General features: G+C 32.9%; 1 protein-coding gene across 1 annotated transcript in view; it reads left to right on the top strand.

Moving 5' to 3' along the window:
• SYCP2 (synaptonemal complex protein 2) overlaps positions 1-24380 on the top strand; it is an 88755-nt gene that overhangs the window by 17428 nt on the left and 46947 nt on the right. The window contains exons 5-19 of the mRNA XM_032257046.1: positions 937-1080; positions 1899-2027; positions 2808-2912; positions 3206-3230; positions 5761-5846; positions 6789-6874; positions 7125-7159; positions 7978-8120; positions 8202-8254; positions 9790-9835; positions 10357-10452; positions 14646-14706; positions 20181-20329; positions 21211-21285; positions 21745-21891. Of these exons, the coding sequence (XP_032112937.1) occupies positions 937-1080; positions 1899-2027; positions 2808-2912; positions 3206-3230; positions 5761-5846; positions 6789-6874; positions 7125-7159; positions 7978-8120; positions 8202-8254; positions 9790-9835; positions 10357-10452; positions 14646-14706; positions 20181-20329; positions 21211-21285; positions 21745-21891 (1380 nt within the window). The remainder of the gene's footprint in view (positions 1-936; positions 1081-1898; positions 2028-2807; positions 2913-3205; positions 3231-5760; positions 5847-6788; positions 6875-7124; positions 7160-7977; positions 8121-8201; positions 8255-9789; positions 9836-10356; positions 10453-14645; positions 14707-20180; positions 20330-21210; positions 21286-21744; positions 21892-24380) is intronic.

A 24380-nucleotide genomic window follows, 5' to 3' on the forward strand; every position in this document is an offset into this window, starting at 1 on the left:
AGGTATGTAGCCCTAGACCAAAAGTAACTCTTTTAATTGTGAAAATCATTTTTTGTTTACTTAGAAGTATTCATTGCTATGATTTTAGCAATGACAAAGCTTACACGTTTTTATAAAATGGTCAAGAATAGTTTAAAGTGTTCTTTCATTTATTCAATAGATTTTTGCAAAATCTATATTAAGAATATAAAGTATTAAAGATGTCTGTTCTTTATACTTACCTTTCACATTGAAAAGAATTGTGCACTGATTCATGCATAATTTATGCTTGGATATTTTCATATTAAGTTTTAGAGATTAAGATATTGTGTATTTAGGTAAAGTGTGTTAATAATCTGTTCATATATGCAGTTCACAGCCAAACCTGTTTAGTGATCAGGTTGTAGTGTGAAAATTTGTTATTTGTGAAGTTGTATTTCAATAGCAATGATGGCATATTTTATTTAGATTATAAATATTAAATAAGGGTAATGCTTAATTTATGTTGGCATAATTTAAAAGGTGCTTTTGCCTGTCTTTATGCATTTTTCTTTACTATTTAAACCTTGTTAAGAGAACAGTAGTCAGATATGCTAGGCTTTTATTCATGGTATTAAGTATTAATTACTCTAAAGTTTATTTTGCTTTTTTCATTAAGTTTTTTTTGAGTTTGACATAAAGATGACTTTAGTAATAAAATATATGAATTGGGAAATATTAGTAAAAAAATTTTTCCTGTTGAGAGTCTTGTTGTCAAAGAAATGTAATTTCTAACTCAATTGTTCCAAATTTAATAGTGGCCACATTTTAAAAAATTAAGCCAATTAATATTTTATGAGCTCATTTGAGAGCTTTCATGTGAAAACAGTTCTTAAATTACTAGTTTGCATAAGGTAATTAATTTTGGTTTTGATTCAGTATGTGACTCAGTATGTGCCAATTAATATATTTCTCTAGCAGTTGGAAAAATACATTGATGATGCTCTAAGAAAAAATGATTTCAGACCTTTGAAAACACTTTTACAAATTGATATTTGTGAAGATGTGAAGATTAAATGCAGCAAACAGTTTTTCCACAAAGTGGACAACCTTATTTGCAGGGTAAATATTTATTTTTGCTGAATGATTGTTACAATTATTAGATAGAACTCTAGTTTTAGGAAGAAGTACTCCATCAGAAAAAAAAAAATAGAAAGGCTTGGGCAAGCTCAGTTATAATTATATAAATAAATGCTTATTTTACCATTTGCTTATTTTTGTTTGAGGAATCTCAACACATCGGAATGTCATTTCCCAAATAAAAAATACAAAAATATGTGTTCACATAGGCTTTACTATTATTAACTGTTACCAAAACTGGGGGAAAAATACTTCAGCTGTTTGAAGTTTAGACAAGTTGATAGATTTTCTTTTAAACACCTATCAGTGTATACTTGATGTTACATGGACAATGCCTACTTCTGTCAAAACTAGTATGGAAAATGGAAAAATCACCCCAAACTTTGAATTTAATTGATCATATTTAAGGCATTTTCATACACGAGGAAGGGCGGTTATTGATAATCCCCCCAGTATCTGAGATTCATTATGAATCCAAGAAATTGAATAAGAATTTCTTTTGTCTGTAAATACATGGAGCTTTTTAGAATGGAAAGTAACTGATTCATTGTATCATAGTATAAAGTTTCTTGGATTTATACAGATTTCCATTTTTGTCCTGAGTTTTGTCATTCCTTGACTGTGTGGCTTTGGACAGGTTGTGTTCTTAAACCACATTTTCATCCATTGCAATATAGAGATGATTGACCATCATTCAGGATTTGTGAGGATTATCAATATGTGTTTAAAGCTCCTTGTGCAATGTCTATTTCATACTGTTTTGTATTTACAGAAATGTTAATGTATACCTTTTATTTCAGGAACTTAATAAAGAGGATATGCACAATGTTTCAACCATTTTGGTTTCTGTTGGAAGATGTGGCAAAAATATCAGTGTATTGGGGCAAGCTGGACTTTTAACTATGATAAAACAAGGACTAATACAAAAGATAAGTATAGAATATGTAACATTTTCATGTGAATTAAATATGGTAAAAGGTATGTTTTCTAATAAAATAAGAAATTGTCCAAATTGTTGAAAATAAATTTAGCAACTTCATATACAATTTTGAGAATAAAATATTTCTCTAACTCTTATGTTACAAATACAAAGATCACAAGAAAACTGTACAAAGACAGACTGCTTGATAATCATATGATTTAAGCTCCCTAAGGCCGTTATTTGCTTTATTATCTCTTTAACTTTTATTATCTAACTTCATTTTTGTTTTTATATTGTTGTCTGTCTCCTATGCTAGAATGTAGGATATTGATTTTTGTCTGTTTCATTCATTGCTACATTATTGGCACCTAGAATTTTATCTGATATGTATGTACTCAAATATCCGAATTAAGGTAAAACGATATGAAAACATCTCATATAGTAACAATACCAAAATGGTCTAAATTGTGATGATAATTTACTTCCATGTATTATAAATAATGTACCCTAACTAGGAATTTGAAGGACGAAATGAGGATCTTCTGCATGAAATCTGGATTAACTTAATCTCTTCCCATTTTAAACAATGGGAAAATATAGTGAGTTTAAAAAAAAAAAAAAAAGGGAAGATCTTTAAAAGCATAAATTTATTTTGATACAATATTAAAATTTTGATTTTGAGTGTCTTTGTTCCTAGGTTTACTGTTTATACAAAGACAGATAAGTACATTCTTAAAGTTATTAAAATGGAACTCAAAGTAACTAATAAGTTCATTCCTTTTTTTACATGGCTTTCTGGTTTGAAAAATCCAAGGAGATTATTCAGAGTCAAGAAAATTCAAAAGATGAAGCTGCTCTAAATATGATAGAAGACTTAGTTGATCTTCTGCTGGTAAAAATCACATTGATTACCCTGATGTTTATAAAGCATGTGTTTATTTAAAAAAACAATTTGTGTTCTCTGTGCCCTGAGCCTAAAAGTCACTAACAGATTGGTTGGTGACTCGATTGGATTGGTTGTTCAGATTGTATAAAACATTATTCTGGTAAATATAACTAAATGATTCGTTAATAAAAAGTAATTTTGCTATGAGTTGAAATGCAATCTGTCATTTCAGTACCATTTGTAATGGTTTATAATATAGACAGTAACTTGTAAATTAAATATTATTCACTTTTTTTCAGGTCATACATGACGTCAGTGATGAAGGTATAATATTTATAACTATTTTCTATTGGAGCAATAAATTACTGTTAGAGTTTTAGTATAATTTCACAATTCCCATAGTATTGTCTTAGTATTAGAAACTCATTGTCTGATTCAAGGATCAACAAACTTCTTCTGTAGAGGGCCAGATAGTAAATATTTTAGACTTTGTAGTCCAAGAGACAAACAATTAAGAATATTATGTAGGTACTCGTATAACTAGAAAAACAAATTTTTATAAATAGTTTATTTATGCTATTGAATAATATAACATTAAAAATGGCTGTACAATTTTTTGTAATATAGGTCTCCTAATAATGAACTTTGCATTCTTTTTGTGAGAGAATAACATTACACTTAATTAGGGTTCAGAGTTAGTGTTCTGTTTTCCAAATTGATTGTAAACATTCATTTGTTAATGCCTATCTATAATGAGGTTTTATGTACGTCACATTAGAAAATGACTTTTCATGCAGACAGTGCCAAATACTGATATCAGTCCATAAGCATGCTTTTAATTGAGCATGTTCATCACTTGAAAGGCATTAATAGAATTGTTAGGTTCTTAACATTTGCATTTTAGAATGTCATTACATTGCATATTAATCACTTCCAATTGAAGGTTATGTGGAAGCTTTCCAACTGCACAATTAAATGGATTTTGAAATGTGGAAATTTCCTTTGTACTTACAACAAAGTTTAAAAATACTGCTAGACCTGTAGTTGGAGTTTGGAAAAAATATATTCCCTTAAAATTTGTGTGGAAATGGAGATGTTGCTTCCTGTTTTAACTTTTGACAGTCTGAGAAGTTATAAAGCAGCATAGCATTACTTGCCATTCAAATCACCATAGTTATCAGAATGACTTCACTAGAGTGTAAGTTCATGATCTAAGCATTATTTTGTAATTTTGGGCCCAATTCATTTAGAAACATTGTCAACTCTGCAACCAGTGCTAATTACCAAAGCCATTGAGTATGCAATAATAAGGGTTGATAACGATTCTTGTTCAGAAAAAGTTCAGTCTTGGTGCTGGATGTCAAAAAGTCACAATGAAACCCCACTGCCATTGGACTGCTGTGTGTTAGGGAAAGTCAGAATACTCAGCTTCTGCTTCTGACAAAAATTCAAATAACTAACCATAGCTAAATTGACAAGAGTGAATGATGTTCACCTTTGACACTACTGGTTTAATAAAACACGATAGATTCAAATAATTTTCACAAAGCACTTGCTGTTGAGTGATACAGTCATGCAAAAACAAGCAATGTGAGTTGCATTTAGTTTGTGGGCCATAGTTTGTCAACACTTGATCTAATGGAACAAATTTTCAGTAGTAAACTATTGAAAATACAGAATATGTTACTCCTCATCCTTTCACTTGTGGCCTGCAACTGTCTTGTGCCAAGCAATCAGATCCAAGTTATTTTAGCTCTGTGTTGATTGAAGAAGCCTTACCTAGGACTGGTCACCGAGGCTGGTGAATTATTTATAAATAAAGGTACTTGCTGCCTTTAAGAGTTTTAAACAGATTGCCATTGATTTAAACAATAATTAATTCCACTTCTTCATTGACTGTTTTTGCTACGTAACAATGTAGTCTAAATTTTTATGTTTTTAGGGAGAAAGCAATTTAAAGCACCAGCAATTGTAAAGTGATCCACCTGATTTTTAAAGTAAATACTTGTATCTTTTCACCTGAGTACTTTTGTTCTATCTATGTAGTCACTTTGGAAAATTGTACATTAACCTAAAAAATTGTATGTTACCCTAAAAGTGGCTCATATCATTTAGAATTTCATTAAGGTTAAGATATATTGGTCTTTATGGGTATAAAAATTTTGATGTATAACTAAAATTTTTTGATGTATAACTAAAAATGAGGTCAGTTTTAGAAAAAGCCTCAACATTGAAGTTTTCACTTTTGAACTATATTTACTTAATCTAAAAAAAAAAAAAAGTTCCTTATGTGACTGCAGTTAGAAGCTAGATCTAGACTTATTCCCTTGACAGTATTAAAATCAGTCCTATCTGTTGAGTGGAAGTTTTTACAAGGCCACATAGCTAGTTTAGTGATAGAATTAGGGACTTAGTTTCATTCTTTCTCGTCCCCAAGCCCTGGCGAACTGCCTTCTGAACTACAGTAGTATATCCTTTGCACTAACTACTTTTATTTTTTGATAGAGTCTCCTGTCACCCAGGCTGGAGTAGAGTGGTACAATCATGGCTCATAGAAGCCTTGACATCCTGGGCTCAGATGATTCTCCCACCTTAACTTCCCAAGTAGCTGGGACTACAGGTGCCTGCCACCAGGCTTGGCTAATTTTTGCAGAGACAGGATTTTGCCATGTTGCCCAGGCTGGTCTCAAACTCCTAGGCTCAAGTAATCTGCCCACCTGCGCCTTGCAAAGTGCTAGGATTATAGGCCTGAGTTACCATGCCTGGCTCCTTTCCGCTAACTCTTATAAGAAAAGACTGACGGTTACTAGAATTTGAAATGAACATTTATCAATAATTTAACACTTTTATTCAGGTAAAAAACAAGTAGTGGAAAGTTTCGTACCTCGCATTTGTTCCCTGGTTATTGACTCAAGAGTGAATATTTGTATTCAGCAAGAGGTAAAGTCATTTGTTTGATTCTGTTTTAAAAACTAAAAATTAGAAAGTGAAGAAAATCAATAACAATTAAATTGAAAAATTATTTTATCTAGGGCTAAATTACTTACCTTGGAGTTTATTTCTATCATCTTAATGATCTATTATTGCCTGATATATTTCTTAAATCGTTATGGAAAATTTATAACCATATTGGTTTATGTATACATATAGCTCAAATGAAAATTAAACCATCCAAATTTTCCGGGTCCTTATGTATTTAGATGCTGAAAATAATCTGTGTTAGTATATACATGTGTGTACATGTACTATAATCATAAGAACAAAATAAGGTAATACTTTTTGGCTTTCTTAGAAATTATAATGGAGTTATAATAAATTTAAGTTGTATTGTAAAAAGTATAAATGCTTTAAGTACAGGAGTCATGTTATATCCGATTTTTGATATTCCATAGTTTATGTTTTTATATTCATTATTTTATACTTTATTTTTGTATTTTTTGAGACAGTCTTGCTCTCTGCCCAGGCTGGAGTGCAGGGGCGCGATCTCAGCTTACAGCAACCTCTGCCTTGCAGGTTTAAGTGCTTCTCCTGCCTCAGCCTCCCAAGTAGCTGGAATTACAGGTGCACCCCACCATGACTGGCTAAGTTTTGTATTTTTAGTAGAGACGAGGTTTCATTATGTTGGCCAGGCTGGTCTTGAACTCCTGACCTCAAGTGATCCGCCCGCCTCGGCCTCCCAAAGTGTTGGGGTTACAGGTGTGAGTCACCACGCCTAGCCTATTTTATACGTTACATATTCTTTCCTCCATCCTACTCCATTCCCATAATAAAATTTAGTGATTAAGCAAAAATTAGGCTTCTAAGTTTATGTTCCTAGAATATTTTGCTAAATAGTATTTCACTGAATATAAAGTTAATGCATTATCTTTTTTTCTTTTCTAGATAATAAAAAAAATGAATGCTATGCTTGACAAAATGCCTCAAGATGCCCGGAAAATACTCTCTAACCAAGAAATGTTAATTCTCATGTAATAATTTGTACTATATTGTTTTTATTCTTAAAATCAAGAATTTAAGAATGTTTTATAAGACAATCATGAGTTTGCATTAATAATGAAACTGATAAACTTGTAGCTTTTTAATATAATTTAGTATATGTATATAATTTCTGCAAAAGTTGGTGATATTAGCCACTTATAAATTTTAGTGAAGTTTCTTTTTCTCATGGACTTCCTATTGATTCTGGTCCAGTTTATAATCTGTTGTTTTAATTCACAGGGGTAGTATGGGAGAGAGGATTTTAGATGCTGGAGGTAAGTCAGTCTTTTCAAATCTAAAATTATTCCATATTTATGAAGAGTAGGTAGTATTTTTTAAATTAAAATATTAGCATAGTAATGTGAGACTGAGGGAATTATAAACTTTAGGTACAATCAAGCAATTTTTAATAAGTAAAAATGAAAATTGTCTTTGGTACAAAAATAATTGACAGTAGGTGTTAGATACATAGAATTTGTGCCTAATGGTAGACTTATAAATAATATAATAGCTTAATTTTTCAATAGATCTGAACTAATTGTGCTAAAAAATTCCTCAGATAGTATTTTATGAAATTAGGGTGTCTGATATACTTGGTATTGATGAATTTGTTTTTAAACAATTTGTTTATTAAAATAACTTAAAATTTATTTTCTAAGCTTTTTGTGAATGCATTTTATTATGATGATTTACACGTAGAATAAATGATGGTTTAAAGTACTCTGGGATAATTATAATCATGGTTACACAAAAGGAAAGCAGATTTTATGACTTACAGACAACTGTATGGGGTTACTTTGCATTTTATCTCTCTAATAATGAAATGGCAGTGTCTTTGAATATTTAGAAGTCTCTTAAAATTTTAAAAAATTTTCCTTATTTCTTCTGTTAACATGCTTGTTATTTGAGCTGTGTTAATTCCTCAAATGATGAGATACTTCTAATCCTTATGAAGAAAATATTAATAGATTAATAAATTACACTAATATATTCTTATTTCTCTTGCTTATTCTAATACCTTGTAAAATATGTGGTCTTTTATAAACTTAATTTTCATAATTGTAAATCAAACATTAACTATTTTTTTAAATAGATTATGACTTACAGGTAGGCATTGTAGAAGCTTTATGTAGAATGACCACAGAAAAACAAAGACAAGAACTGGCACATCATTGGTTTTCAATGGATTTTATTGCTAATGCATTTAAAAGAATTAAGGACTCTGAATTTGAAACAGTAAGTTGTGTAAAAATAACAGAAATTTGTGAATTTTTAAAAATTATTATGATTTTTAAAAGTCTTTCTCTTTAAAATTAGGATTGCAGGATATTTCTCAACCTTGTAAATGGCATACTTGGAGACAAAAGAAGGTAAATTTAATGGAAGATACAATCATTTACTGATAAAGAAACAGAGCTCAAGAGTGAGCATTTAACCAATGTTGACTCTTTATAAATTTTACTGTATTTGTCCTGTTATGTTGGAGTGTAAAATGTGTGTAGATATTTAATTTAAAACAATAACATGATTTTAGCAAATTACTACACTAGTAATCTGAAATAATTCTGCACTGGCCTTGTTTTATTTTGTACTTTTCAGAGGGAAAAGTTCATTTCTGCTTAATTCATATTAATTAATAATTTTGGATGTTCAAAATTGGCTTACTATATTTCTGAGTTGCATATCCATTATTAATGTTTGAGGGATAACATAAATCTAGATATATTTATTACTTGAATTGTCTCCTTCATCCACATACTGGAATGTAAATACATAGCAAACAAATCATCTTCCTTTATAATTAACATACTTTAGGGTCTTTCTGAGGGGCATGAAAGGATATGTAATGTAAATTTTAATTATTTTTTTTATAATGACAGAAAAACAGAGTATTTGCAATGCCTGGCACCTTATAGATGTTCAACACACATTTATTTGATGAATGAGTTAACATTTACTTTACTTACTAAAGAAATTACAGCTATTGTAAGGGTGGTGAAAGGAGTCTTATTACCTGGATTTGAATCATAAGTTTCTCTCTTGCTGTTCTAATATTGGGCAAACTATTTAATTTTATAAGCCTCAGTTTCCTTAGCTGTTATATAGTACTAATAACTACCTCATGTGTTTGTTGTATAGATTAAATGAGATAATATGCTAAGTATTTAAAATAGTACCTAAGAAAGCATTCTGTGAATTTAACCATTTTTAAGAGAGTTATTCATTTATATTCTTATCTCATTTAAGTTCTATGGAAACATCTGTTATAAACTAAATTAGGAAACTCTGGTCATATTTGATAGCACACTGTATTAATCCATTTTCATGCTGCCGATAAAGACATTCCAGAGACTGGGCAATTTACGAAAGAAAGAGATTTAATTGGATTTATAGTTCCATGTGGCTGGGGTATCCTGACAATCATGGTGGAGGCAAGGAGGAGCAAATCCCATCTTACATGGATAGCAGCAGTAGCAGCAGGCAAAGAGAGAAAGAGGAAGATGCTAAAGTGGAAACCCCTGATAAAACCATCAGATCTCGTGAGACTTATTCACTACCACGAGAACAGTATGGGATAAACTGCCCTCATGATTCAGCTACCTCCCACCAGGTCCCTCCTATGACATATGGGAATTATGACAGTACTATTCAATATGAGATTTGGGTGGGGACACAGAGCCAAACCGCATCACATACAAAAACATTTGGTGCAATCATTTTAATCAAAATGGTAGATTGAGTAGCATCCTCAAAGTAATACGATTTTCTCTGCGTAAATGTCCATTAAATGTGTATTTTGAAAAGTATTAAAGAGGGAAATAAGATTTGGCATGATTTCTATTGATGGACAAGATTAGGCTGTGAAAGCTTATTTATTTTTTTCTTAAACTACTTTTTATTTCAGGGTTTTTACATTTCCTTGTTTGTCAGCATTTCTTGATAAATATGAGGTAAATTTTTAATTTAACATGTTATTTTAGCTAGTGCATGAATTTTGATAGAGTCAAGTGAATTGTCAGTTAAAAATGAGTAAGAAAATTAAAAGTAGTTGTAATTAGATCATGAATATAGCTGGTCTAGTATTCTGTATCTGGCAGTGACACCAGGAGAAATTTTACGGAACAGCATGTTCATTGCCAAGAATAACTGAAAAATAAAGGCTGTAGTCCAAATTTTCTCCTGTTTCCTTAAGACCATTATTGATTTATCATGTATGAATCTATTCAAACTAGTACTTTCAACTTTTGTTAGCATTTGGAATATTCATGATTTCTTGGAACTAATCGATTTTTTTTGTAAAATGTTAAAGTAGCATTTCATTTGATTGTTTTAAAATTTATCTAAATGTTATACTTGTCTGTTCTCTCTCCTTCTACTTTGTTTTCTTGATGTAGCCATTAATGTAACATCATAATTTTCTGTTATTTCTAAAATCATTGTATATGCCAGTTTTATATGTTTATTTTATTAGCTGCAAATACCATCAGATGAAAAACTTGAGGAATTTTGGATTGATTTTAATCTTGGGAGTCAGACTGTCTCATTCTACATTGCTGGAGATAATGATGTAAGTTTTATTCCCTTGGTATTATTCTATATGTATATGTAAGATTTTTACTCACTGTAAGAATGTGGATTTCTTTATATATTTATTTTTCTAGCCAGTCTACATAGATTTTAACATTAGCTCTAGTAGTTTGATTAGCATAGCAACCTACTATGCTAATTGTAAATGAAAATGGTTTCTGATGTTTTATTGTAACAGAAAAAATAATGCTAAATTTCAATACTAATTTTTTAACATAAGCATTTCAAAAATAAATTACATGTTAATTTATGACAGATAAAATTTTATATTCATATAAACAAAGTGAATTGGCTTTTAAAAAGAGAACAGTTACTCAAATACAGATGAATTCTATTAAAAGTTTTGTTAACAAACAGGGACAAGTGGTCTTAATCATTCATAAAATCTTCTCTTTGGAAATAGGACTTGATTGGAAGTTAATTTTAGTTCTTTTCTTACTATGCTTTATCATAGCTATGTTTAAGTCTTCCAAATAGGTGGCATATTTTCTGCTGACCTACATATTTTTTACCTGAGGAAAATCCTTGAGCCGTTATTTCATGATAGATACCACCTCATATTTGATACATTTACATACATTTAGCTCAAATTGTGTAGTCCATTTGCCAGAATCTGAATAAGAGTTGATCAGCATTTACTAACCTCGTTGCAGCCGGTGATATTATAATAAGGCTTTAGTCTTTTTAGTCCGTTTCTTCTAGAATCCCACTATTTGTCCCAAGTAAACTTTATAGGTGAACATTAACCAAATGCCTTTTAGGATTTACACGTCTTTATTGCTTTTTGTTCTAGAGTACCTTCTTTGAATGCTTAAAATTGAGTTCCAGTGATTAGCACAGCTTCTCAGGGGCACTGACAGTTTCCATTAGCGTATTTCTCCTGCAGAATTTGTAGGAATACTTGAAACTTTTTTTTTTTTTTTTTTTTGAGGAGCTACGTAGGCAGGTGCAAAAGTAATTGTGGTTTTCACCATTGCAAGTAATGGCAAGAACCGCAATTTTGCACCAACTGAATAGAATTTTAGGAGAAGAAAAAGTATTTATATTAAATGGCAGTAAGTACTATAAAGGAAATAAAAAGGTCAGTGTTCTTCATTCAGCCTGGTCTAACGGATTATTGAGATAAGAAAAGCAATTACACTATAACAGTAAAAATGATAGGGAAAGTGGAAAATGCATTTAGAGGTGTTAAGTGCCTACTGTGTTCCAGACGCTGATCAAGATACTGGGGGATTTTTCTTCCCAAAACTCTGTTTAGAATCTGCTCTTTTCTGAATTTCTGTAGCTGTAGTATGTTGTCCCTGTATTCTCTTGCTGTCCATAAAAGCCATTCTCCACAGTGGCTCCTTAAATCCTTCTTCTGTCTCTCTAACGTGGCATACGAGGCTTTTTGTGGCCCGGTCTCTGGCTGTTTCTCTGATATTTTATATATTTTCTATGATGACTATGTTCCAATCACTTTTTTTTTTATTTCTTTAACACAGATCATGCCCATCTTAGGTCTTTCTACTTCTTAGTTCTTCTGCCTAGAACACTTCTTCCAGGTCCTTGTATCTTAGTCTTTCCCATCTAGATTTAAGCACAAATGTTGCCTTCTTACAGAGTATTCTCTGGTTACTCAATACAAAGTATCCTCACAGCTGTGTTATTCCACATTGTGTTATTTCCTTTATAGTAGTCATTACTATTTAAAATCATTTTGTTTTTTGTTGTCTGCTTTCCTGCATAGAGTAGAAGATTAATAAGATCAGGAACCTGCCTGTTGTTTATAGCTATTCAGTGGCTCATGTTTGTTGCAAGCATGAGTAAATGGAACATTGAACGAATTAAAAGATACATAGAGGGCAGAGGGGATTGGAAAAATATAGGAAGTGTGGAGCCAAAGGAGGATTATAAGTAAGAGGTAATATCAGCTCAATGAATATTTGAGAACTGTGTGTCATGGATGTACTAGGCACTAGAGAACGCATTTGTGTAAAAGATCCCCCCAGTAGGAGAAATCAATAAAAATAGATTGGGGAGAATGGATTAAAAAGGAACAAGACGAGAGGCAGTTTGGAGGCTTTCACAATAATCCAGGTGAGAAATAATTATGGCATTGTTTTGAGATGTGACGATGGGCATGGATGGAAATTGATAGAATCCAGAAGGACTTGAGAGGAGACTGGACTGAGCAAACTTTGTGATGTGTTTGTAATTTTTTTGAAAAGAGGAAGGATTACTAAAATTTGGGTAGCTAGATGGAGATTGAGCCATAATTAGAGATATAGAAGCCGCCTGTATATAAATGACAGAACCATGGGATTTAATGAGTGCCTACGTGAAAGAACTTTGAAAAACACACATTTCTACAGGATAGGTAAATGAGATTTTAGCCAGAGGTACACTTGAAGAGTCGGCCAAAAGGGAACAAATTAAAAGGGTATAGTGTTATGGATGACAAAGGAAAGGAGCATTTATGAGAGAAAATGATCAACACAGTGAAATACCCCTGAGAGGTGGGACTAAATAAAAACTGGTAACCCATGAAAAAGCAGTTTCACTTACGGGATAAAGAGTTTAGGCATTCCTAGAAAGTTAAAATATTTGTTGATGAAGTAAAGACATTAAGGAAAGAGCTAGCGTGAGATATGGATTCAAAGTAGGGGTTTTTATTGGGTATTTTAAGGGTAAAAGCTTTCAAAAATTGATGGTGCAGGGCAGATAGGGAGAGATTGAAGGGAAAAAGTGAAGTCAAAAGGAGGAGAAATATAATGGAGGGAGAGTGGAGATGAAAATGGAACAAAATTGCTACGACATACTCATAACTGTTGGAGCTAGTTAAGGGTCTATTTTGGGTTTATAATAAATACTATGATTTCTGATTTAAAATAATCTGTTTGAAAATTTTCATTATGTAGTTTTTTAAAGTGAACCAAGTGCCTTGATATATAAGGAAGAATCACTTTTAAGTTAGTAGATGATAACAATTATTGAGAATAGAATATGCCAGCTGAGATATTCCTCAAAGGAGTTTTTTGTTTGTTTGTTTGTTTGTTTGTTTGTTTTTTGAGACAGAGTCTCACTCTGTCACCAGGCTCCAGGCTGGAGTGCAGTGGCACGACCTCAGCTCACTGCAGCCTCCGCCTCCCGGGTTCAAGCAATTCTCCTGCCTCAGCATCCCGAGTAGCTGGGACCACAGTCGCGCGCCACGACGCCCAGCTAATTTTTTTGTATTTTTAGTAGAGACAGGGTTTCACCATGTTGGCCAGGATAGTCTCGATCTCTTGACCTCGTGATCCACCCGCCTCGGCCTCCCAAAATGCTGGGATTACAGGCATGAGCCACCGCGCCCGGCCAGAAGTTTTTTACACACAGAAATATGAGGCTGCTCAAAGCTTTGGGGAAAAATTGGAATATCATCCCTTTCCTCCTGATCCTGAGGTTTTGAGGTAAGGGATAAAGGTCGTGACATCATCAGGGTATGACTGGTTTCAATTAAGGTATAGAAGAGAAGAGAATTAAAGAATGAGGATTTAGAGGAATTGCTCTGGAATGACTCCTTAAATAACAAAAGTTGGGATTTATTTTTCTTACGAGATTACTGGAAGGTTTTAGAGTCCCATTTTTTTAGGAATGGTATTTCATTTTTACTACAACTTTGTGAATTCAATATCATTTTATTCACTTATACAAATTTTCAGTGAAAATACTTGGGGCAAACATTTTAGGCTATCATTCATGTATATTCATATTTAAATCAAAGGACAATCGGTTAATGAGTATTTTGGTTACAGGACCTGGAATATGTAGTAGGAGTGGGAATTGAGGAATGAGTATGACTTCACAAAATATTTTAAAGACAACATAAAAAGAATTGGTAACATTTTTAAAAAGGGTATCCTCTAATAAATATTAACAGTCATTCTTTTTTGGCTAAGGATAGGAAATTGTCAATACCATCATTTCTTTTTAAAAATGAGCAAATACATTAAATGTAACATGTATAATATGTAGTTGATGGAGTGAGAAAGGTGTTATATAAACTAGTTACTTAGAGATTATTTATAAACTAGTTGCTGAGTGATTATTTAGGAAAAAAATGATAGTTCATGTAACCTAAAATATGTTTAAAGAAACTTTAAATCAGAAATAAATTATTTACTTATGGCCAAACCTGTTTTTAAATTTAAGGATCATCAGTGGGAAGCTGTTACTGTGCCGGAGGAAAAAGTACAAATATACAGCATTGAAGGTATTAAACTTGTTTTTTAAATGTAATTTTCTTCTCAGTTCTTACCCTATGGAACAAATGTTACATACTTTCTGGGTTAACAAAATATGCTAATGAAAGCAAAATCAGTATTTCCAGATGTTCACATTCAGAAATGCATCAAATTCCTTGATCCCATGTTTCTCTACTAATCTCCCAGCCCTACCCATGTACTTATTTCCTTCCATTTGGTCTAGAACCAGTGATCCACATTTGTCATTCTTGTCTCTATGTTCAAAGCTCCTCACCTTTCATCTCATTTGCTTGATTAAATATGAATATCTGGTTGCTCCAGTCCTACAATGGGAACTGCATAACACTATGGACAAAATCAGACTAACGCTATTACCAATTCAGATATTAAGACATTTTAATCATTTCGGTAGACATGTAGTAATTTCTTATGCTTTTTATTTGCATTTTCCTAATGATCAGCAATATTGAACGCCTTTTCATGTGCTTTCTGGCCATTCATCTATCTTCCTTTGTGAAGTATATATTTAAATATTTTGTTCATTTTTTATTGGACTCTAGCTCTTAGGTATCCTAGATTCCAATCCTTTGACAGATAAATGCTCTAGTTTTCTCCCAAACTGTATCTTGCTTATTCCTTTTCTTAATGATGTCTGGTGAGCAAAAGCTTTAGATTTTGAGATCTACTTGATCTGTTTTTATGGTTATTGTTTTCTGTGACCCAAGAAATTTTTGTCTCCTCTTAAATTGTAATCTCAAATTAATATTTGATTGAGGTGTGATGTACAGATTGGAGGTTCATTTTTTCTTATGGATATGCAGTTATTACAGGATTATTGCTGTAAAGGCTTTTCTCTTCTACTGGATTTCTTTGGTTTCTTTGTTGAAAATCATGCCTCTGTAAAAGTGGGTCTATTTCTTGGTGCTCTAATCTGTTCTATTTATCATAGATCTACTCGCTATTCTTTATGTCACTACCATACTGTTCTGATTATGATAGATTTGAGGTTAGTCTTGAAGTCAATTAGTATGTCTTCCAACATGGTGGTTTTTAAAAGTATTGTTTTAGAAATTATAGGCCTTTTGAGCTTCTATATAAATTTTAGAGTTTGTCAATTGCTTCCTGGAATTATGACTCAGGTTTTAGATTAATATGGGGAGAAATAACATGTTAACAGTAGTAACTATTTTAGTTTATAAACATGGTGTATCTCCCCATTTGTTTAAGTCTTTGATTTCTCTGAACAGTGTTTCTTAATTTTCATTATATAACGCTTTTGGTGAATTTATTCCCAAGTATTCAGTCTATATGACGATAAATAGAATTGATCTTTAATTTTACCAGTAATGGGATCTGCAAATAGAGAGAGCTTTACTATTTCCTTTCTGATCCTTATGCACTTCCTCCCTCCCTTCTTTCCTTTTGTTGCTTTATTGCAATGGATAGAACCTCTAGTGCAATATTGAATAGAAGGGATAAAAGTGAACATCTTTGCTTGCATCCCAGTCTTGGCTTAGGAAAGAGCATTCAGTATTTTACCACCAAGCATGATGTTAGCTGAAAGTCTTTTGTATAACCTTCATCAGGTTAAGGACATTGATAACTCTTCATGTTTGTACATGCCTGTGAAACCATCATGGCAATCAAGTTAATAAACATACCAAAATTTCTTTATACTTTTGATGTATCCATCCTTCTCCTACTGTACCCCCAGGCAGTTACTAATGTTTTCTTTATCTTTGATACATTTACATTTTCTAGAGTTTATATAAATGAAATCATACAGTATGTAGCAATTTTTGTCCAGCTTCTTTCTTTTAGAATACTTTAAAAAAAAAAAAAGATTCAAGCCTGTTGCATGTATCAGCTTGTTCTTTTTATTGCTGGGTGTTATCCTATTGTATAGATATTCTTCAATTGGCTTCTATATTCAGCTGTTAGTTAATGAGCATTTGTAATGTTCCCAGTTTTTAGCTATTATGAAATGCTGCTATAAATATTCATGTATAATTTCTTAGGAGAATGTTTTTGTTTCTCTTAGGTAAATACTAAGGAGTTCAGTGGTTAGTTCAGACTCATAAGCATATGATTAGCTTTTGAAGGAACTTCTAAAATGTTGTCCAAAATGATTTTGCCATTTTACATTACCACTATCATCGTATAAGAGTTGCATTTGTTCTATGTCATTTCCAACACTTCTTATGGTCAGTCCATCCTACCATGTTGCCTTATTGCACTGGCTATATAATCTTCAGTACAATGTTAGTAGAAATTATGAGAGCAGACATATTTGCCTAGTTTATGATGTTGATGTTTGAGGATGGAGGGGGTATTTTTTTCTTCAATAATTATTTCATGGTGATGATTTCTCTAATCAGGTAAGAGTGGGTTGTTTGAGTATGGCACTTCCTCATCTCTCTCTTGCTGCCTCTCTTGCCATGTGACACACCTACTCCCATTTTGCCTTCTGCAATGATTAAAAGCTTCCTGAGTTCCTCATCAGAGGCAAATGCTGGCACCATGCTTCCTGTACAGTCTGCAGAACTATGAGCCAAATAAACCTTTTTTAAATAAGTGGCCCTCTCTCTGATATTCCATTATAGCAGACTAATATAGCCTTCTTCTGAAAAGATCTGTTGTTTTCTCTCTTGATGAGTCATGTTGTTTTCTCTATGCATGTCAAATAATTTTATGATAGATAATGCATATAGAGGAACTATAGATGCTCCAGATGGTTCTTCTACCACAGGGGTTTCTTTTTTCTTCTTAGGCAGAGGGGCTTAAGGACTGATCTAATCATGGATGTTGGCCTGTGTTTTAGTTTTAAATTTACTCCTTGTCTTATTTGCCTCTGTTGCTCAGGTGTGGCCATCCCAGTCTGTTGATCATGAGCCTATTAGCTTTGTCTCTTCTGAACCTGAGAGACTATGGGAGATACAGTTCTGCCTTTTAGAGGATTCCAGCCCAGCTCGCCAGACTTTTACTCTATTCAGTCCAAAATCCAGCAAATGTTTTGAGCAGGACACTGGGCATATGCCTGAGGATGATACCTGTATCAGGCAGTACATTGATTTTAAACCTGTGAGACTATTAGAGAGTTAACTCTGCCTTTTCACAGGTTTTGTCCAGCTCCTTGTGCTGCCCCACAATGAAGAGAAAATTAGTTATGCCTTTAAAGCCTCTAAGTGTCCTGTTTGTTACTCCAGGGACTACTGCTCATTAAATACTTGCTTGTCTTTCTTATCTCTAGCAGAAATTCTCTTCTTAAGCCTACAAACAGAATTAGCAAATTTCCTTAGAGAAAAAAAGGCCAGAGATCTTGTTACATGTACAGCTCTCTGACACCTTTAAACATACAATATTTTAATCCTACTGATGTTTCAAAAGTGGATATTAGCCTGCCGCGATATACTACATTTTCCCCAGAAGTGGAAGTCTCCAACTTCCAACTTTAAATCTCTCTCACTGCTACTTGGCAGTCTTCCATGTTCATAGTTGCCATCCCTCTCCAGTTTTCTAACAGCTGCTATTTAAAATTTTAAATCATCCTTAAGAACCTTGCCTTTTTGCTTTCACTATGATGTGTTAATTCAGAACATGAATTTTTCAGTGCCTATACATTTTGGCCCTTCAGACCCTCCATCTCCAGACATCTATGTATCTGTATCCTCCTTTATCTCTCCTATAAACAGAGGATAGGTATCTACTCTTGTTGAAGGGTAATTTCTCTGAGTTCTTCATACACGTTATCCTAGTCTTTGCTCCATCAATTCATATTTCTTGTATCTTCTTTCTCTCACTCTCTCAGTACCTCTTTTCTCTCAGTATATCAACGGGCTCAAATGTCTACATCATAAAACAGAAAGTCTACTTTTATTCTGTGTCTTCCTTAAGCTATCTTTTTCCTCATTCATAACCAATTTTGAGAGAACAGTTTTTACTCTTTCCTTCTCTTTTTAGTCATTTTTATGTTATAAAATATTGATATATTGATATCCATAAATACTTGAATTTATGGCAAGCAACAAAACAAAGTTTTCTTGTATTTCAATAATACTAAGTAATTAAAAAGGAAACCAGGCCATGATTTAGTCCAGACAGAGCAAATATCAGGAATTTAAACAAAGCAATCATTAAAATATAACAAATATTGATAAATTCCTATGTAAGTAGCCACAATATAGGTAGACAAATTTTTGTACAAATAGGCACAAAGCATTCAGCAAAATACATTTGAAGTAATTCTAATACCATGTGCTTGCAAGGAGTGAAAACAAATAGTACATTTAATATGATTTACAGCAAGCTACAGCAAAAAAAATCAAATGCATATCAGAGGAATAAAACAGCCAAAATAAACTTAAGAATTATGAATGTTTTAATTTTCATAAAAACATGAAACATCATCTTGAAAGCCCACTAAATTTTCATCTCTGAAACCTGAAAACTTGTCACTGTTGAACTTTTAAAAAAACTACTGGCACTCTTTGAGTTTGAAACTATGCTTGCCACTACTTTAAAGCAATTGATAATTCTTAGTACCTTCCAAGGGCATTACTGTGAAAGTTTCATGACCATATACTTACAAAAGCAAATAAAACATTTTCTGCTTGGGCAGGCCTCATAAGAATCGGGACATTTTATAGCCTGTAGGGACATTTGCTCCTTAGGCCAGATCATGGGGTGGCCTGCAGAGCTTTTTCAGAAGTAGAAATTTCCCTACTTTCTGTGATTCTGCTCCTTCAGGGGGTTTTTCTCCTGCCCAAAAATACATTTCAGGCAGAGGTGGAGACACTTCATTCAGCAATAGAATCCCTGCCAGAAGTAGGACAGGAGCTTGGTGGCCTCTGGTCTATAATACTAGGTGCATTAATTAGGTGCCAGGTAATTTTTTGATAACTTTTGTAGAGAGGGAGAGTGTGAATATTTCTTATAAACTGGTACTTGCTGTATTCTCTGTTTACTGGACTGGTAAGTTCATTGAGGCCAAATACTAGATCCGTTTCACCTCACAATTTCCTGACACTTAATTTTTATCAAATGTTGCTTATTGTCAACATATTTATAACAACTGTGGATTTAATAGAAATTGTTATATGCTTATGCCAAGAAATGTGGTAATTATAAAAGTTATTTTTGTTTGACTTTTTTAAATTAAGAAAATAATATTCTCAGATGTGTTCAAGGAATATTTTATTAAGAATCTGTTAGGATCCAGAATGTATTTGGGATTCTAGCTTATTAGTCATGGCAGTATCCTGTAATTTATAGATCAGAACACTGAGACTAGCAAAGTTAAATTGACTTATTTGTTACATAGGTAGGTAGTGCCACAATTGATTACTTTAAACACTGTTCAATATTGAGAGTGTGAATTTTGATTCCACTAATATGCTGTATCCATGTCTTATTTATAGTATACTTGCAGAGTGGTATCATAGAAATTCATATAAACTAATCAGTGTTATTTGTTTGTATACAGTGAGAGAATCAAAGAAGCTACTGACCATAATTCTAAAAAATACAGTAAAAATTAGTAAAAGAGAAGGGAAAGAATTGCTTTTGTATTTTGATGCATCACTAGAAATCACTAATGTGACTCAAAAAATTTTTGGTGCAAATAAACTTAGGGTAAGTGTTTAAACTTCCTAATAAATATTTACTATTTTCATAATTCTGGAAACACTTAGTTTGGTGCTATAAGTTTTATTGCATTTTTTTCCTTTCTAGAATTCTTAAAATGACATGTACCTTTTAGTTCTTTAAATCTGTACTGTTGAATAGCCATCAGCTTGTTATTTATATCAATTGGAAAGTATCTCAGATGACAAAATTAGCAGCAGCTGCTCAAAACATTTAATGAATTTCTGCCAGGTGTTTAAAAAGTAAAATGAGAGAAAGCAGTGTTTTCAAGATTTTAAACATCATGAGAATTACATGATACATCAGAAGTAAATAATGGCATAGGGAACATGAGTTGTAGACATTGAAGAAAGAAAATACTCATAAAGAGTCGGGTTTGGAGATAGGCATTAATATTAATAGCCTTGAAATGGCCTTCGAAGTTAAAGGAGAGGATTTAGATTAAATACTTTCCAGGAATGTGAAAGACATTATGAGACAAATGTTGTTTAACCAAATTATGTTTGAGCCAACATATATGCCAAAATATGTTTAACTGAGAATTCTTAAGTTATGCATTCATGTGATGTTTTAGGGAGATATTTAACTGACAAATTTGGATAGTAAAAAATATTTATATTGCAGAATATTAGATGTATTTGTGAGGAACACTTGTAGAGGGACCAAAATGACAGGCTAAGACGACTCGTTAATGGGGAGTAATTGAAATACTCTGAGAAGGTATTCATATATGCAAAGTAATGACTTGGAATATTTGGCAGTTTTGGAGGAAAACAGGAAATAATTTCATTAAGTGGAAATAAAATGACATATGAAAAATTGAAAGAAAATGAAGAAAATGGCATCACTGTGAATTGATTTAATTTTAGGAATCTATCAGAAAACAAAGTATTTCCGTTGCCAAAACATCAGTGCATATACTTTTTGATGCAAGTGGATCACAGGTATGTCTCAGACTTACTTGATTTTTATCACTGGGCTAAGTTTAACCATAACTAATAGAACGGTAATAAAGTTGATGTTGGAGTGTGATTATAGAAAACAAATGGTCTCAATATAAACAGTACCCCAATGTATGATTTTTAAACACGCTTTTAATAATTTTAGTGTAAATAATAGAGTTATTAATAAATAGCAGTGTGGTAACTTTAAAAATTTTAAAAAGCAGTAAATGTCCTTCCATTAATGCCAAGGTTGTTTTATGGCTATTAGAGTTTGAAAGTATGGATACTTTTTGTTGGGTCCCTTTGCAAAAGTTATAATAGCACATGGATGAAAAAGGGAAATAATTGGTAGTTGAATATGTGAGATGAGTAGGAGCTTTATTAAGACATCCAGTGATTTTTGAATACTTTCTGTGGTTTGCAGTTTTAAATACTTTTTTTTATCTTATTCTCCAACAGATTCTAGTGCCAGAAAGTCAGATCTCTCCAGTCGGAGAAGAACTCGTTAGTCTAAAAGAAAAATCTAAGTCCCCAAAGGAATTTGCTAAATCTTCAAAATATATCAAAAACAGTAACCAAGAGAATAGAAACAACAGTCAGCTTGAGGTAAAGATGGTGTCAAAATACCGGTTTATAAAACTACCACTGATCAAATCATTACTACGTATGAGTACAGAAAGGAAAATCTAGAATTTATATATTAATGGCCTTGATCAATCACATTTGAGAGTTTTACTCCTACCTTTGACAAACGCAAACAAAATATAGTGTCTTAGCAAATTGTGTACATGTATAGGGGTTGAAACAAGATACACTTTACACCAGTAAATTACAAATTAAAGATAGATAAGAGAACATTCTTCTTGTCTTTATCCTTTTTGTTCTATCGTTGCATTTGGATATAATATGGAAATGTATAATCTGTTTATTTGCATGAGGGGAAAAAAAAAAGAGTATGAGGTTCTTTTTCTTATTTTCTTCCTCTTCCATTGAAGGACCTCCTCTAGATCACACCCAAGAGACCATTTCTCATACTCCACCCCCCCAGCACCATACCTTGTTGTGACACTTAATATTGTTGACAGCCCTCTGTTTCTTAAGGCCTTCTCCTTCAGCTTCCACTATATATCACAGTTCTCTTTCTGCTTCTGTTACTACATCAGAAATACGTTCTCTCCGTCTCTCCATACCTCCTTGTAGGTTTGCTCTAAACCGAAAACCTTGATATCCAGCTTTTGGAACATTGTGTTGCCTTCTTTCTTAGAGAGCTTCTTTGATGTTCATAATATGAGCTCTTAAAATGTAGTGGACTTTTCTTCAAAGTTCTATAGCTGCATCTCTGCTTGTTTTTCTGGATTTCCCTTTGTAAATGCCTTCAAGCCCTTTTCTGAAGTCTGAGCTCAAACGTTTTATCTTTTGCCTAAAATCTGCATCTATCTGTATTTCAGTAATACTGTTATTTATTTATTTATTTATTGGGCAGTATGCTTGATTCCAACCTCTTCTCCCCTTACATCTGGAATCAAGGTGCTTGTGATTATTCTTTCATAAGGACTTTGTTACCACTGTTTTATCCTGTGAGCTACCCCATATAATCAGCAATTTTCCTTAAATATCAGTACCTTCGTAGCATTCTTCTGCTCCAAAAGCTTTGTGATTTCTGTATTCATCCCACTGACTCAATAAATTTTGGCTCAGTTCTGAGACTTCCTATAATTTAATTTTACTCTTTCTATTAAAACTCTAGTATGTGTTCTCCCCTTTTGTAAGGTAGTTTGCTTTACTGTTTTTTTTGCATGCCATGTTCATTCATGCCTCAAGATCTTCATTGACATTATTTCTTTTTTTTTTTGCCTTTACTCATCTAAAGCATGCTTAACATTTGCTAGTCTTGTTCATTTTCATTCTTTATTTTTGCTTTCCTTTTAAAACATTTTACATATCCTTTCTTTTTTGTAGGAAGTCCTTTTTTATTGTACTTTAAGTTCTGGGATACATGTGCAGAAAATGCAGGGTTGTTACATGGGTATACACATGCCATGGTGGTTTGCTGCACCCATCAACCCGTCATCTACATCGGGTATTTCTCCTAATGATATCCCTCCCCTAGCTCACCACCCCACAACAGGCCCTGGTGTGTGATGTTCCCCTCCCTGTGTTCATGTGTTCTTATTGTTCAACTCCCACTTATGGGTGAGAACATGTAGTGTTTGGTTTTCTGTTTCTGTGTTGGTTTGCTGAGAATTAAGGTTTCCAGCTTCATCCATGTCTCTGCAAAGGACATAAATTCATCCTTTATTATGGCTGCATAGTATTCCATAGTGTATATGTGCCACATTTTCTTTATCCAGCCTATTAATGATGGGCATTTGGGTTGGTTTGAAGTCTTTGCTATTGTAAATAGTGCTGCAATAAACATACATGCATGTGTCTATAGTAGAATGATTTATAATCCTTTGGATATGTATACAGTAATGGGATTGCTAGGTCAAATGGTATTTCTAGTTCTAGATCCTTGAGGAATGGCCACACTGTCTTCAACTTTCTTTTTATTTATTTTTTGAGATGGAGACTTGCTCTGTTGCTCAGGCTGGAGTGCACTGGTGCTATCTCTGCTCACTGCAACTCCGCTTCCCAGAACCTCTGCTTCCCAGGTTCAGGCAATTCTCCTTTGTCAGATTCACAACAAGCTGGGATTATAGGCACCCCCACCACACATTACTGATTTTTGTTTTTTTTGTTTTAGTAGAGACAGGGTTTCTCCTGTTGGCCAGGCTGGGCTCAAACTCCTGACCTCAGGTGACCTGCCTGCCTCAGTCTCCCAAAGTGCTGAGATTACAGGCATGAGCCACTACACCCAGCCCATTTTTGCTTTCTTCATGGAGTTTTGCCTGATTATTTCAGTTTTTACTAATGTTTCATCTTTAGGTAACTATAACTTTCGCAGGCACTTCCATACATTTTGGCATATTTATGTTATTCACTGTTTTCTTTTTTAGTCTTTTGTTAAATACCTGCTCTGTTTTCAATAAGGATGAACTGTTTGAGACTTTTATTTGAATAAGTAACTTTTCAGGTCTCACTATACCACTAAA

Source organism: Sapajus apella, unplaced genomic scaffold (genome assembly GCF_009761245.1).
Source record: "Sapajus apella isolate SASKATOON/1434 unplaced genomic scaffold, GSC_monkey_1.0 scaffold96, whole genome shotgun sequence".
Lineage (NCBI taxonomy): Eukaryota > Metazoa > Chordata > Mammalia > Primates > Cebidae > Sapajus > Sapajus apella.